This window comes from Nomascus leucogenys, chromosome 14 (assembly GCF_006542625.1).
Source record: "Nomascus leucogenys isolate Asia chromosome 14, Asia_NLE_v1, whole genome shotgun sequence".
Classification (NCBI taxonomy): Eukaryota; Metazoa; Chordata; class Mammalia; order Primates; family Hylobatidae; genus Nomascus; species Nomascus leucogenys.
In genome coordinates, this window is record NC_044394.1 from 56,442,128 (window position 1) to 56,457,582 (window position 15,455).

General features: G+C 46.2%; 1 protein-coding gene across 2 annotated transcripts in view; it reads right to left on the minus strand.

Annotated features, from left to right (window-relative positions):
* The window catches only part of PITPNC1 (phosphatidylinositol transfer protein cytoplasmic 1), a 319,349-nt gene that overhangs the window by 164,069 nt on the left and 139,825 nt on the right, over positions 1 to 15,455 (minus strand). For both annotated transcript variants that reach the window (XM_030828300.1, XM_030828301.1), the window contains exon 2: positions 3,159 to 3,307. In XM_030828300.1, coding sequence (XP_030684160.1) covers positions 3,159 to 3,307 — 149 coding nt within the window. The remainder of the gene's footprint in view (positions 1 to 3,158; positions 3,308 to 15,455) is intronic.

Here is a 15,455-nt window from a genome sequence, read left to right on the forward strand (position 1 = left end):
TTCTAGAACTCCCTCTCCTTCTTCCTGGGTTCAGTTTCCTCTTTCTTACAGCACATCCTTTAGTAGTTCTTTCAATATGGGTCTCAGAGTTAGTAAACTCTCTCAGCCCTTGATTGTCAAAAATTATTTTTATGCCCGATTCTCAGTTCCAACTTTCCATTTACGTGGGCCTGAGGCCCTAATTCCTGTTCCCCATGGGCACGACATGCCCAGTCCCTAGATGTCAGAACCCACATTCTGTTCTGATATCCTCCCCCACGCCCTTCCTTAGCATTAACGGGTCTGCTTTCCACTCTGGTTTCAGTTTGCCTGTTTATTTCTAGCCTCGGAGGATTTCCCTTTCTTTGTTTTGAGCTCAGCTTCTTTACATAGTTATATTTCATCCTGTGTTTGTCAGGGGAAGTGGTGGAGGGTCCCCATTAATCTTTTTCCTTACTATTACTGGAAGTCCACATCTATTTATAACAAATTTCCCTCTTACTAATGTTTATTACTCTTTCTTTTAAATAAATACGATATAAATATGATAATGACAAAACAGACATGACAGGGACAGCTGGATGCTTCTTATTGTGTTTCAGCAAAACTTATAAAGTTCCTAAAATTCTTCCTGATTTTCATATATAAGGAACATTCTCCGGGTAATAACTTGAGAGAATGCAATTGTTTGTCAAGAAATGGAACTTTCCATAGGTTTCTATTTTCCTGCATCTTCCTCACTTCTCTTTGCCCTGCAGAGGTGATCCCCGAGGAGAAACTCGCTCAGTATTTGATTTACACCCCCCACACTAAGAATGCCAAAGCAGCATATTGAGAAACATGTCTCTGTAAAAAAAAGCCATGCCCAGGCCAGACCCAGCGCTCAGCTGCCCCTGCAAATCAACAGCTGGCTGGACACTGAACTCGTTCCAAAGCCTGGGAATTCACAGCTACTAACAGATGAATGGGATCAATCTCATTTGCATTTCATCGTGACTCAGGAATTCCCTGGTACTGCATCTCTGGGCAAATTAAAACATCAGTTTCATCAGCTCATGTCCTTCACTGTCAGGACACGGGTCTGGGAGACTTCCATCCACCCTAGTGACAGGAACCAAAGTCTCCCATCAAGAAGGAAGAGTCCAATTCAAGCTGCTGGGGAGTGGGGCCAAGGTGAGAATGGGAATCTAAATATGGTTCCTCTCAGAGACGTCTGACCATGTCCGAGGCCCTGAGAATGGACAGTCACTGGTGTCAGTGAATAAACTGGGGCACTGCCCAGCTAGGGTGTTGGAAATACTTTCTGGATAATCACATATGGGCCAATCGGAGAGGCCACAGGTAGGGGTAAAAGTATTCGTGAAATGGCTGATGTGAGATTTGTTTGCTGGAACAGACAGCTAATTTCAATAAAATATATTTCTTTTTTTCCTTTTCCTTTTCTTTTCTTTTCTTTTCTTTTTTTTTTTTTTTTTTTTTTTTTTGAGACAAGGTCTCACTCTGTCACCCAAGCTGGAGTACAGTGGCATGATCTCGGCTCACTGCAGCCCTCAACCTCCCCGGCTCAAGTGATCCTCCCACCTCAGCCTTCCGAGTAGCTGGCGCTACAGCTGCGCACCACCATGCCCAGCTAATTTTTGCATTTTTAGTAGAGATGGGGTTTCGCCATATTACCCAGGCTGGTTTCGAACTCCTGACCTAAAGTGATCTACCACCTTCAGCCTCCCAAAGTGCTGGGATTATAGGCATGAGCCACCACACTTGGCCAATAAGATATATTTCATATGGCATCTAACCACAAATATTCTAAAGGTTTCAGAAAAGAACTGAAAGGAAGAAATGGGCTGGATAGGAGTATAGGATGGGGAGAAGATCAGACTAGCCCTAATAATCCATTACACCATTCATGGTAAGAAAATAGCAAGAAAGGCCGGGTGCGGTGGCTCATGCCTGTAATCCCAGCACTTTGAGAGGCTGAGACAGGCAGATCACTTGAGGCCAGGAGTTCAAGATCAGCCTGGCCAACATGGTGGAACCCTGTCTCTACTAAAAATACAAAAATTAGCTGGGAGTGGTGGTAGGTACCTGTAATCCCAGCTACTCAGGAGGCTGAGGCAGGAGTATCACTTGAACCCTGGAGGCAGAGGTTGCAGTGAGCAGAGATCATGCCACTGCACTCCAGTCTGGGTGATAGAGTGAGACTCTGTCTTTAAAAAAAAAAAGAAAGAAAGAAAAGAAAAGAAAAGCAAAAGAAAATAGCAAGAGATTAAAGAATATATTTTGCAAAGCAGAAACGGCACGCTTGATTAGTGCTGTTTTGTCATCGTTGATGTGTTTCTCTTCGAAAAGGAGAGTGACAACCTCTACCTTGGGAAGGATGGGTCCACTTGAGAAGTGGAAGCCATCTTAACCACTTTGGTCACAGGTGATTGTTTGCTTTGTCATTCCCTTTACGGACACCCAAGTGGTCACCAGTAGTAAATGAAAATCTTACTGAGACCAAAAGGTGCATTGCCACCTCCAGCACTTACTTGTCTACAGCATATAGGCAGCGCCGTCTCTTTCCTGCAGCTAACACTGAACCAAGGGATGAGACAAAGTCCTTTAATTCTCTTTTTTTCAAGACAGGGCCTCACTCTGTTGGCCAGGCTGGAGAGCAGTGGCATGATCATGGCTCACTGCAGCCTCCACCTTCCAGGCTCTTGAATTCTTAAGATCACATTTCACCGTAACATGTCATCAAAAGGGTGGGAAAGATGAGCCGAAAGCTCCTCCTAATGGAACGCGGTTAAGGACTATTTTGCAGAATGCGAGGTGGGGAGGGGCAGATTCATTTCGTTTATTTTATTTTATGTAGTCATTTTTTAAACAGTCAGCGTCTTGCTCTGTCACCCCAGGCTGGAGTGCAGTACTGTGAGTATAGCTCACTGTAGCCTCAAACTCCTGGCCTCAAGCCATCCTCCCACTTTGGCCTCCTAAAAACATTGGGATTACTGGCATGAGCCACCTCACTCGGGCAGATTCTGTTTTCAAAAGCAATGAGACTGGTGGTCGTAGAGGGTGGACGTAGTTACTTTCCAAGTGACCCTTTCATCCCAGACACCCACTGCCTCCACTGTCACGCCATGGGGTCAGGTGGGAGGCGGCTTCTGTGCAGAACGCAGGCTGCCATGACTCACCTGTTGAGATACACCCGCTTCTCGGTGAACTGCCCGTTGCCATGGTGAGGGTCCTCAAAGGGCTCATTCTGGACGACCTCCACCCCTTCTCCCCGGTCACTCTGTTCATGGCTGTGTTTGCTGATCATGTACAGCTGTCCAATTTTGTACTACAAAACAGAGTCAGAGATAGAAAGGTCAGCCCCACAGCGTGCCCCTGACATCCCCCTCCAACCACAGCTTGGCAAGCCACTAATAACATCAGCACCTTCTGCTGAGAAGTGAAAGCAGCCACCTAGGCCTCATGTTACTTTTCCTCGGGAGCTAGGGAGAGAACCAGTTGTGAGTAGAACATCGAGACGGCGTGTTCCTGTGAATATTTTACATCACCTTGGCAAATGCTCGGCGGGGTGGCTGGCAGTCTGTAAGCTTGGGCAACCGACCAAACCTTGGGAAAGGGGACACTGGAGTTTCCCTTTGCATTCTACAGGGTTAAATGGAGCTAAAGTCCTCCTTGGTTTGGCCCAAGACAGCCGAGGGTGTGTGATTTCTGCCCCTGCTTTCTGCCTAATTAGCAAAATTGCTGAACATGGAGCATTAGATATCAGTTTCTTCTATCCTCCCTCTCTGAAAATGCTCAACTCTCCTGGAGACCTCTGTCCCCTAGAACAATGGTTCTCAAAGGTGGCTGGGATATTAGAATCACCTGGAAGCTTTTCAAAGCTTCAGAGGCCCAGGCCCCACGATGAGCGGAGCCAAGGCTCAGAATCTGAGCCCCCGAAGGCCACTCCTCACCGAGGACCACCTACGGTACTTTTAACTCCTTTTCATCCGATTCCATCAAGAGTGTGGAGCCTTCCAGTCCAAGGACCCAAAAGTCACCTGTCTTACCCTAAAATAACCATGTGGAGCAACATACTATATGAACATTTTCTGTCCTTTTTTCATGTATGAGCTGCTCCATCTGCCTTCCTGCCTCTCTGAAAACCCTAGGGCCAGCAGGCATTTCTTCCCCCAGTGGACTTTCAAAGTGGCAAAACGAATTTGATGGAAAAGAGAGAGGGGAGGGGGAGAGAGGAAGGAGGAAACTAAACAACTTTTGCATGAGGCACAACGCTGCTCAGAGTCAGGACACAGGACGATGTGACCCTGCTGCCATCCTTCCTAGAGACAGACACTGGGTCATTACAACCGACGCCTCTGGGATGGGGGAGTGGGGCCTGAGTCTGCAACAAACTAATGAGGACTCGGGGTTATTCCCCAAGAATCTGCAGGGATGCTGGTCCCCTGTCTGTCTGCATAAGAGACAGAAATAGATTTTAAATTAAGGGGGCACAAGTCAACAGTGCAGTTAGTTTCACAGCTGAGAAGACACATGTGCCCGAAGGTTTCTTTCATTCTAAGGCAGGAGCAGGGACGGGAGTGTGAAGAAGCTCTGAAAGGCTCTGGTCTGCAGCCAGCCCTAGGGACTGAGCCCAGTAACCATGACAATGGAAGCAAGCTGCCGTCTGGGTCTTCTCAAAGGACTGTGTCTCCTATCTGTGTCACGCCCCTCTCCAGAATGGTCACATGAAAACGCTTTTGATGTGAGTGTATGTGTGCACATATCTATGTGTGTGCACCTGTGCTTGCAGGAAGTGGGGAGCACTGGGGATAAGACCAGGAAAAGGAAAAATAAAATTTAAAGATGAAATCCTCTTTTTTTGTGTTTGAGACAGGGTCTCACTCTGTCACACGGGCTGGACTGCAGTGGTGTGATCTCAGATCATTGCAACCTCCGCCTCCCAGGCTCAAGCAATCCTCCCACTTCAGCCTCTTGAGCAGCTGGGACTACAGGTGCGCACCACCACACCCAGCTAATTTTTGTATTTTTTGTAGAGACAGGGTCTCACCATGTTGCCCAGGCTGGTCTTGAACTCCTGGGCTCAAGCAATTTGCCTGTTTCAGCCTCCCAAAGTGCTGGGATTACAGGCGTGAGCCACTGTGCCCAGCCTGAAATCAATTTTTAAAATTAATTTTAGGATCAGAAGCTTGACTTCTCTTCCCTTAGTCCAGTACTGCTTTGACTTTTGCTCATAAAGGCTAACACTCTTCCAAGGAGGAAGAGAGTAAGAAAAAGTTTACAGATTGCAGATTTGTGAGCTCTACCTGTGAGATCAATATGCCACCTTATACAGATGGGCACACACTACCCAGGGGGTGGAGATTTCACTGACAGTTGCTTTGTACTTGGGGCTCAAAAAATAAATGTTTATATACAATGGGATATTATTCAGCCATAGAATGGAACAAAGTAGTGATACTGCCTAATGTTGTTAAAGGCTGAATTGTGCCCCCCCCCCCAAAATACATACTGTGAAGTCCTGAACCCTAGTAACCCAGAATGTGACCTTATTTGGAGATAGGGTCTTTACAGAGGTAATCATGTTAAAATGAAGTCATTAGGGTGGGCCCTTATCCAAAATGCCTGGTGTCCTTATAATAAAGGGAAACTTAGACAGGGACACAGGCAGGCATAGAGGAAGATGATGTGGAGAGAAAAATGGCCATCTATAAAGCCAAGGGTTGGTCGGGCACAGTGGCTCACGCCTGCAATCCAAGCACTTTGGGAGGCTGAGGTGGGCAGATCATGAGGTCAGGAGATCGAGACCATCCTGGCTAACACGGCGAAACCCCATCTCTACTGAAAATACAAAACAAATTAGCCAGGCGTGGTGGCGGGCGCCTGTGGTCCCAGCTAATCGGGAGTCTGAGGCAGGAGAATGGCAAGAACTGGGAGGCGGAGCTTGCAGTGAGCAGAGATCGCGCCACTGCACTCTAGCCTGGGCAGCAGAGCAAGACCCCGTCTCAAAAAAAAAAAAAAAAAAAAGCCAAGGGTTGAGGTCCGAACCGGATCCTTCCCTCACCTCACAGCCTCCAGAAGGAACCAAACCGGCTGACACCTTGATTTCAAACTTCTAGCCTCCAGAACTGTGAGACAGTAAGTTTCTGTTTGTTTGTTTGTTTGTTTTGAGACAGGGTATCACTCTGTCTCCCAGACTGGAGTGCAGTGGTGCGATCTCGGCTCACCGCAACCTCCGCCTACAGGGCTCAAGTGATTCTCCTGCCTCAGCCTCCCAAGCAGCTGAGATTACAGGCACGCACCACTACCACCCGACTAATTTTTATATTTTTAGGAGAGATGGGGTTTCACCATGTTGGCCAGGCTGGTCTTGAACTCCTGACCACAAATGATCCACCCGCCTTGGCCTCCCAAAGTGCTGGGATTACAGGCATGAGCCACTTCTCCTGGCCCAAAATTTCTGTTGTTGAAGCCACCCAGTTTGTGACACTTCGTTACAGCAGCCCTAGTCAACTCATGCAACAGGTGCAGGGGTTCCTTCTGGGGCAATGAAAGTGTTTTTGGATAGAGATGGTTTTGCACAACATTGTGAATGCACTAGATGCCACTGATTGTTCCCTTTAACCTGGTTGATTTTATGTCATGTGACTTTCACCTCAATTTAAACAAATGCACTGATCCTGCTTCAGAAGCAGACACCCCTAAACCAAAGTACTGCCCAGGACCTCGGTGAGGGGCTTGGCAGAAGAGCTATTTCCACCACTGGACCATCTTCAGGCACTCCAACCCACTCACGTATGAAAAACATATGGGATCAAGGTCAGTGCATGACACAGAAAAGCCATTAGCCAGACGCCAGTCAGCCCTGGCTGGGCTCAGCTCAAGTGCTTCCTGCTCAGTGGAGATGGGAATGGCCGAGGCAGCTGATTCACCGACAGCCGGTGGAGGGCCGGGCGGCCAGCCTCATTGATCATTCCAGTGGCTACTGAATGAGCCGGCGCGGGGCAGACACTGGCATTAGCTCACTGAGACGGCGTCAGTCTGGGGGTGACCTGCAGACGCTGGGGGTGGCGGGACACTCGAGCCCAGACACCGAGATGGTCAAGGGCTCTGCAGCCGTCACTTCTTCCCCTCCTAAGGAAATCAGGCCCACTTTGCTGGTCGTGGCCATGGGAACTGGGCCATTCCAGGAGCAGTGGCTTTGTTGCTGCTTTTAAATCTCATATTGACTCGCAGACACAAGCAGCAGTTTCTCATTTGGGGGAGGGAGAAGAGACAGAGAGTCCTTGAACCACCTGTTTCAAAATCTCCAGAGGCACTCCTAAAAATGCTGAATCTCAGGTTGTTCCAGACATTCTCCATTCAGACTCTGGGGAGAAAAGAGTCGGAATCTTTCTGAAATGCACATAAATGCTGAGAACCGCTGCAGCAGAACGTGGCAAAGGCAGCCATCAGCACTTGCTCAGCAGTAAATGTTCTGTCTTTAGGACGCTTGTTTCTTTTTTCCTCCTTTATACTGATTTCTTACAAACCTCCATCCCTAACAGTGAAAATACCATATCCCTGACCACCAGCCCCAAACAAACTTGTATGTTGAATAAAGGCCACAACATCCAAAGACCTAGAAAGATTCTAAAGCCTCCAAAGCCTGAGAATTGATCATAGAATTGATGATGATGATGATGATGATACAGCATCACTTTATTGATTACCCATTAGTGCAAGGCACTGATTAAGTGCTTTATATTTCTTTTGCCTTTCTTTTAAAAGAGACAGGGTCTGGCTGGGTGCAGCGGCTCATGCCTGTAATTCCAGCACTTTGGGAGGCTGAGGCAGGCGGATCACCTGAGGTCAGGAGTTCAAGACCATCCTGGCCAACATGGCAAAACCCCGTCTCTACTAAAAATACAAAAATTAGCCGGATGTGGTGGCGCACGCCTGTAATCCCAGCTAATTGGGAGGCAGAGACAGGAGAATCACTTGAACCCAGGAGGTGGAGGTTGCAGTGAGCCGACATCACGCCACTGCACTCCAGCCTGGGCAACAGAGGGAGACTTGGTCTCAAAAAACAAAAACAAAAACAAAGTAAGTAAATAATAAATAATTTAAAAAATTAAAAGCAGCAGGGTCTTACTCTGTCACCCAGGCTAGAGTTCAGTGGCATGATCATGGCTCACCTCAGCCTCGACTTCCTGGGCTCAAGCGATCCTCCTGCCTCAGCCCCTCGAGTAGCTGGGACTACAGAAGTGTGCCACCACACCCAGTTAATTTTTATTTTTTTACTTTTGTACAGACATGGTCTCATTATGTTAGTCTCCAACTCCTGGCCTTAAGCAATTCTCCCACTTTGGCCTCCTAAAGTACTGGGATTACAGGCGTGAGCCACTGCACCCAGCCTATATTCCTTGTTTTTTTTTTTTTTTTTTTTTTTTGAGATGGAGTCTCGCTCTGTCTCCCAGGCTGGAGTGCAGTGGCGAGATATCAGCTCACTGCAACCTCCACCTCCTGGGTTTAAGAAATTCTCTGCTCAGCCTCCCAAGTAGCTGAAGTTACAGGCGCCCGCCACCACACCCAGCTAATTTTTGTATTTTTAGTAGAGACGGGGTTTCACCATGTTGGCCAGGCTGGTCTCGAACTCCTGACCTCATGATCCATCCACCTTGGCCTCCCAAAGTGCTGGGATTACAGGTGTCAGCCACTACACCTGGCCACCTATATTCATTCTAATCTCTCAATGATTCAGACAAGTGGGTATTGACAGACGAGGAAGCTGAGTTGCAGACAGGTTAAAGACTCTATGTTGGCCGGGCGCGGTGGCTCACACTTGTAATCCCAGCACTTTGGGAGGCCGAGGCGGGCGGATCACGAGGTCAGGAGATCGAAACCACGGTGAAACCCCGTCTCTACTAAAAATACAAAAAAAATTAGCCGGGCGTGGTGGTGGGCGCCTGTAGTCCCAGCTACTCGGAGAGGCTGAGGCAGGAGAATGGCGTGAACCCAGGAGGCGGAGCTTGCAGTGAGCCGAGATCGCGCCACTGCACTCCAGCCTGGGCGACAGAGCGAGACTCCGTCTCAAAAAAAAAAAAAAAAAAAAAAAAGACTCCATGTTACGGAGTTTCTAGATGTCAGAATTGGGATTCTGACCCCCCACAGGCCTGTACTCATTCTAGTCCACACAACTTCAGCCCTTATTTCTTTACCAAGTTAAATGCTTTAAAAATCTAGGCCTCAGGATGATTTAAAAAGTGGGGAGGGAGGGGGCAGAAAGCTACTGCCTCTGACCTTTGCTATTGCAGAAGATGAGTAACAAAAATCTGACTGAAAGATCAAAGTTGTTTAATCTGTGCACATGTAAGGAATGGTGGAGCAATTATGCTCTAACTTTGTAAAATCTATTGTTCTAATTCCAGAGTTTGGGTAATCATCATTACAGGCAATCATGACTAGAGACAGTTCCATGCTGCAGACTGAACCTCCGTGAGTTATCATCAGAACAGCTACTCCAAATAATTACCTCCATAGTCAAAAACATCATAGGATGCAGATCTTTCCCCACACACCGCGCTGTACACTTGATAGAGCTGCAAAATTTGAGGCAAGGCAGAGTTGCATAATGTGCTGAAGAAGCTCAGCAGTTTCACTAGTTTGAACTTTTGCAAACTCTTACATGGGGCACCATCAAGTCATTTAACCTTTTTTTTTTTTTTTGAGATGGAGTCTCGCTCTCTGTCGCCCAGGTGGAGTGCAATGGCGCAATCTTGGCTACTGCAACCTCTGCCTCCCAGGTTAAAGCAATTCTCCTGCCTCAGCCTCCCAAGTAGCTGGGATTACAGGCACACACCACCATGCCTGGCTAAGTTTTGTATTTTTTTAGTAGAAACGGGGTTTCACCAGGTTGGCCAGGCTGATCCTGAACTCCTGACCTCAGGTGATCCTCCTGCCTCAGCCTCCCAAAGTGCTGGGATTATGGGCATGAGCCACCGCACCCAGCCAAGTCATTTAATCTTGAATCTTGAATAAAAAAGGCAACCCCAAGCCAAAACTTCTGAGTACAGTAAGGGATTATCAAATGAGTGCCAACAATACCTTCAACATCATCCATGCCTGAAAAAATACTGGATCCAAAGTTCTAGGGTCAGCAGAGCTCTAAGCTATCACTGATTTTCACTTCACCCTTCCCCAAGTGCTGCGTCTCAGAGTTTCTGCAAAGCCAGGCTCCCATAACCCCCTACCCTAAAGCACCAAGTGGGTGTCATCTTCCTGCCAACCAATCTCTATGCCCTCCCTTCCTGTCCTCTTCCTTTCCCTCCATTAGTCCCAATACCATTTCCAAACATCACAAGGTGAACAGCAGGAACCATGGCTTTGCAATGTAGATTCCCAAATTGGGTGGTGTTACTCCCTGCCTGGGGACCTCAAGGCCCCAGGCCAGGAAACAGAATTTATATTTACTTTGGCCTTTACCATCAAAATGGGCGGATGCCACATCACCTAACAAGCACAGAGAAACACCTGTCCCTCTGATTTAACGTGAAATCACATATTTACCCAGCTGTGAAATGTGTGTGATTACCGCCTCACACTGGCTATGTTGGAAAAGCAGAGAGTGATATCATTTGGCTTTCTTGGGAGTTTCCAGCATTCTTCACATCACCATTAATGCTTTTGTTGAAGCCTTTCTTCCAGCTTTCTCCGCTGCCACCTCTGCTAGACCTCAAAGCACAGGGAAGCAATTGCTTCAGGAGGCACAAACTGTCCACTGCAGAGAGCACCTGAAGGATAAGTGACGCAGGACTCTGGCCCATCGTTGCTTCATGCCAAGTGGTGTCAAAATTCTAATTACACACAGGAAAGGAGATCCAGTGAGTCCAGATTTTGACAACCTCATCTCAGAAAGCTAGAGGTGAGAACTGTCTGTTTTTCTGGTAATCCCACAGCACAGCTAAGGCCCTAGGACAAATATTCTAGTCTAATGGTTGGCAAAGCATACAGGCTGGTGCCTGCTTTGTAAATAAAGTTTTATTGGAACACAGCGATGCTCATTCATTCTATGGCTGCTTTCACTTACAATGGCAGAGTTGAATACTTTGAGAGACTGTGTAACCCTCAAGGCTGAAAATATTTATTATCTGGCTCTTTACAGAAATAAGTTTGCAGACCCTTGTTCTATTCCACGGCTGGGTCCAGTCTGGGCCAACCTCAGCTGTTCATCTAGATCTGCTCTGCTCAGGATCAAAGCTATTTGCTATGTGTGGCTACTGAGCCTTTGAAGTGTGGCCCATGGAATAGAGGGACTGAATTTTAAATTTTCTTTCATTTTAATTAATTTAAATTTAAGACTGGTGCTTTATTCAGTTATTAGAAAACCTTCATATATGTTTGAAACACTTTGGGTATTTGAACCTACTTTTTCCACTGGGAATTTTATGCTAAATAAAGATCAAGTACTGCCAATGAAAATTTAGCATCTGACTTGGGAGTGCTGTTTAAGTCTAAAATGCACACTAGATTTGGAAGACTTACTACAAAAAAAAGCAAAATAGTTCATTAATAATTTTTATGTTGATTGAAATGATATTTTTATATACTGGGTTAACTAAAATATATATTTAAAATTAACTTCACTTGCTTTTTTTTTTTTCCTTTTCTTTCTTATTTTTTTAGAGACAGGGTCTCGCTCTGTCATCCAGGCTGGGGTGCAGAGGTATGACCATAGCTCTTTGCAGCCTTGACCCCCAGTGCTCAAGCGATCCTTCCACTTCAGACTCTTGAGTCACTGGGACAACAGGCAGGCACCACCACGTCCAGCTAAGTTTTGTATTTTTTCTGTAGAGATGGTATCTTGCTATGTTGCCCAGGCTGGCCTCAAATTCCTAGCCTGAAGCCATCCTCCCGCCCAGCCTCACAAAGTTTTGGGATTGTAGGTGTAAGCTACCATGAGCCAGCCTATGTGTTTCTACACACTTTAAAAAATGTGGCTATTAGAAAATTTAGGCTGGGCGTGGTGGCTCATGCCTGTAATCCCAGCACTTTGAGAGGCTGAGGTGGGTGGATCATGAGGTCAGGTGTTCAAGACCAGCCTGGCCAAGATGGTGAAACCCCATCTCTACTAAAAATACAAAAATTAGCTGGGCGTGGTGGCGGGTGCCTGTAATCCCAGCTACTCGGGAGGCTGTGGCAGGAGAATCACTTGAACCCAGGAGGTGGAGGTTGCAGTGAGCAGAGATTGCGCCACTGTTCTCCAGCCTGGTGACAGAGACTGCGTCTCAATAAAAAAAAAAAAAAAAAAAAAAAAAAGAGAGAGAGAGTTTCCATGTATTTCCGAGCTGGTGAGGTGGAGCACTAGTAATTAGGGTTGCATTTGGAGAGGCCCTCCCTTCCTGAGGACTGGCTATTACCTGGGCCTCCAGAGAGGTGATAATTGTTCACAGTGGGCTGTGATGGAAAGCACTGGGGTTTTAAAAAATGAAAACGTGAAGCCAGCGTCCTGATTCTACCTTTGACTAGCTTTGTAACCTTAGACGATTAACTTATCTGAGCCACAGTTTATTATCATTAAAATGGAACTAATAGAATACCTCACAAGACATGGTGAGAATCAAGTGAGAAAAAAAAAACTTAAAAATTAAAATGCTCCATAAATTGTATAATAAAACTGTAAACCAACTGCCCTCACCACTGCTCCTTCCAGTTGGCCACATGTCTGACTGTGACTTGCAGATCTGTTTCATTCATATCCTTGTTATGCTGCGGGTTCCGGAAAGTGTAAGAGAATGAAGCATCTGCCATATACTTGTACAATGCCAAAACCAAAGGAAACTTGACCATCTGCTCAAAACTATCTTTTCCTTATGTAAAAATTTCATTAGACGGTAGTCAGATTGACTACTTCCCATAAGTATTATAAAAAGCTTGAGAATTTCCACTTAGACGAGGCAGCTAGAACTGTCAAGTTCGTAGAGACAGAAAGTTGAATGGTAGCTGCCAGGGAATGGAAAGAGTGGGTAATGGAATGTTTAGGGTACAGCGTTTCAGTTTAGGATGATAAAAAAGCTTCTGGAGGTAGATGGTGATGATGGTTTCGCAACAATGTGAATGTACTCAATGTCACTGAAATATACACTTAAAATTAGTTACAGTGGGCCAGGCATGGTAGTCTATGCCTGTAATCACAGTGCTTTGGGGAGGCTGAGGTGGGAGGATAGCTTGAGCCCAGGAGTTGGTGACCAGCCTGGACAACATAGGGAGATGCTGTCTCTACAAAAAATAAAAAATAAAAAGTCAGCTGGGCACAGTGGCACACGCCTGTGGTCTCAGCTACTCGGGAGGCTGAGGCGGGATGATCGCTTGAGTCCAGGAGGTCCAGGCTGCAATGCAGTGAGCTATGATCATGCCACTGTGCTCCGGCCTGGACAACCAAGTGAGACCCCATTTTAAAAAAAAAAAAGATTAAAATGGTAAATTTTATGATATATATATTTGATCACAATTATAAAGGCTCAGAACTTGTCATTTCTCAGTGAGTATGGCTCATGCCTCAAGGAAACCATCTAACAATTACTTTATGATTATGAAAAAATTATTAACGTTTATTATGAAATAATTTTTAAAATTATTTCTATTTGATGAACCTTCGGTTTAGAAGCTTCCTGAAAGGTATTGAGCCTAGAAGACAGGAGAAATATAAAAAGACTCCTGGAGAAACAATGAATGTTACATGAGATTCCCTGATTCCTGCCATGCCAGGGGAGTTCTTTGCTTGCTGTGCCCTAAGCCTAGATGTCTTTTTTTTTTGGTGGTGGGGGATGGAGTTTCACTCTGTCGCCCAGGCTGGAATGCAGTGGTGTGATCTCGGCTCACTGCAATCTCCACCTCCTGGGTTCAAGCAATTCCTCTGCCTCAGCCTCCTGAGTAGCTGGAATTACAAGCGTGTGCCACCACGCCCGGCTAATTTTTGTATTTTTAGTAGAGACAGGGTTTCACCATGTTGGCCAGGCTGGTCTTGAACTCCTGACCTCAGGTGATGCACCTGCCTTGGCCTTCCAAACTACTGGGATTACAGGCATGAATCACCATGCCCAGCCTGAGAGGTCTTCAATATATGACCATTCTGGAGGATTCCCGTTGGTGATGCTCCCACACAAAAAGGTACTGACTGTGGGCCCAATGTTACAGACAAAGGCCCAGCAGAAAGGAGTCATTAACTGAACCCAAATGAGTTCTGATCCGGTCTCAATAAGAACACATTCCTCAATGAACATGAATGTCACATGAACATCACATTCACGGTCTACCCTCTCCAGTTGCTCCTTATCCTGAAGTTCTGCCCGAGAGTAACTCTACAGCGAGACCAATTCCAATTCCTTTTTCCTTTGGGAAAGCAGCGTGTATTTTTACCTCCAACAGCTGGATCTGATTTGGGTTCTGCCCAAGCTAAGAACATGACTGGCTAAGCCCTCAGTCTTCCAGGCCCTGTGATTCAATGTGTAGATTTCTCCATGTAGACAGGAAGGTTAAAAAATAATAATAAAAAAAAAAAGGTGTAAAGTTCTTGGGTGTTTTGTCAGATGTCTCTCAGCCGGGTCAATAAACCATGAAAACCAATATCCGATCCCACAAAGAAAACACAAACCTGCAGCTCATATTTCAGGATATCAGTGTATCATCACATATTTATCTTTTCTCTTGAGTTTTTATAAGCAGCCCTCTGAGGTGTCTTGTTTACGTAATACCTGTGTCATTATGCCAGGGTATGGGAATGAAAAAGCTGATAAAAAGATTTAGGAAGAAGCTGGGTTATCAACATTTAATTCAAAAAATCCCCCTTTTGTGACAAACTAATATAAACTGTATTGGATACTGATGCTTAACCTGTCCTAAGTTCTGGACTGAACTGAAGAGAAATAGAGCAACTGAAATCCAGGGGAAGGGCTCAGGCTATGCTTCCTGCTGGTACCAGCACAATCTCTATCCCTGCGGTTGCTGCAAGACCATGCAAATCGCCTCAAGGGTACTTGACCATGGAGGAGAATAGTCTACTTGACTGAGTACAGGAGAGTAACAATAGTCTTCATAGTCTATGCAAGTAAGAGTGCATGTATATTTTTGCTGCTGCTTCCAACACTGACTAGCTTTTAGGGGTGATGTTCTAGCCCCGAGAATTCACTTGACTCATACATTGAAAAGCCAAGATGATAACATGCAGCACTTATAGGCTACTTTATAAGCACTGGCTAAGGCAGTGGGTGTCATGTCCTTGTATTTATAAATGACAAGCTACGCAAATTAGCCATTAGTGGGAGCCCATGAAGAACGATTAAGAGAGCAAAGACGCCGGGCGCGGTGGCTCACGCTTGTAATCCCAGCACTTTGGGAGGCCGAGGCGGGCGGATCACGAGGTCAGGAGATGAGACCACGGTGAAACCCCGTCTCTACTAAAAATACAAAACATTAGCCGGGCGTGGTGGCGGGCGCCT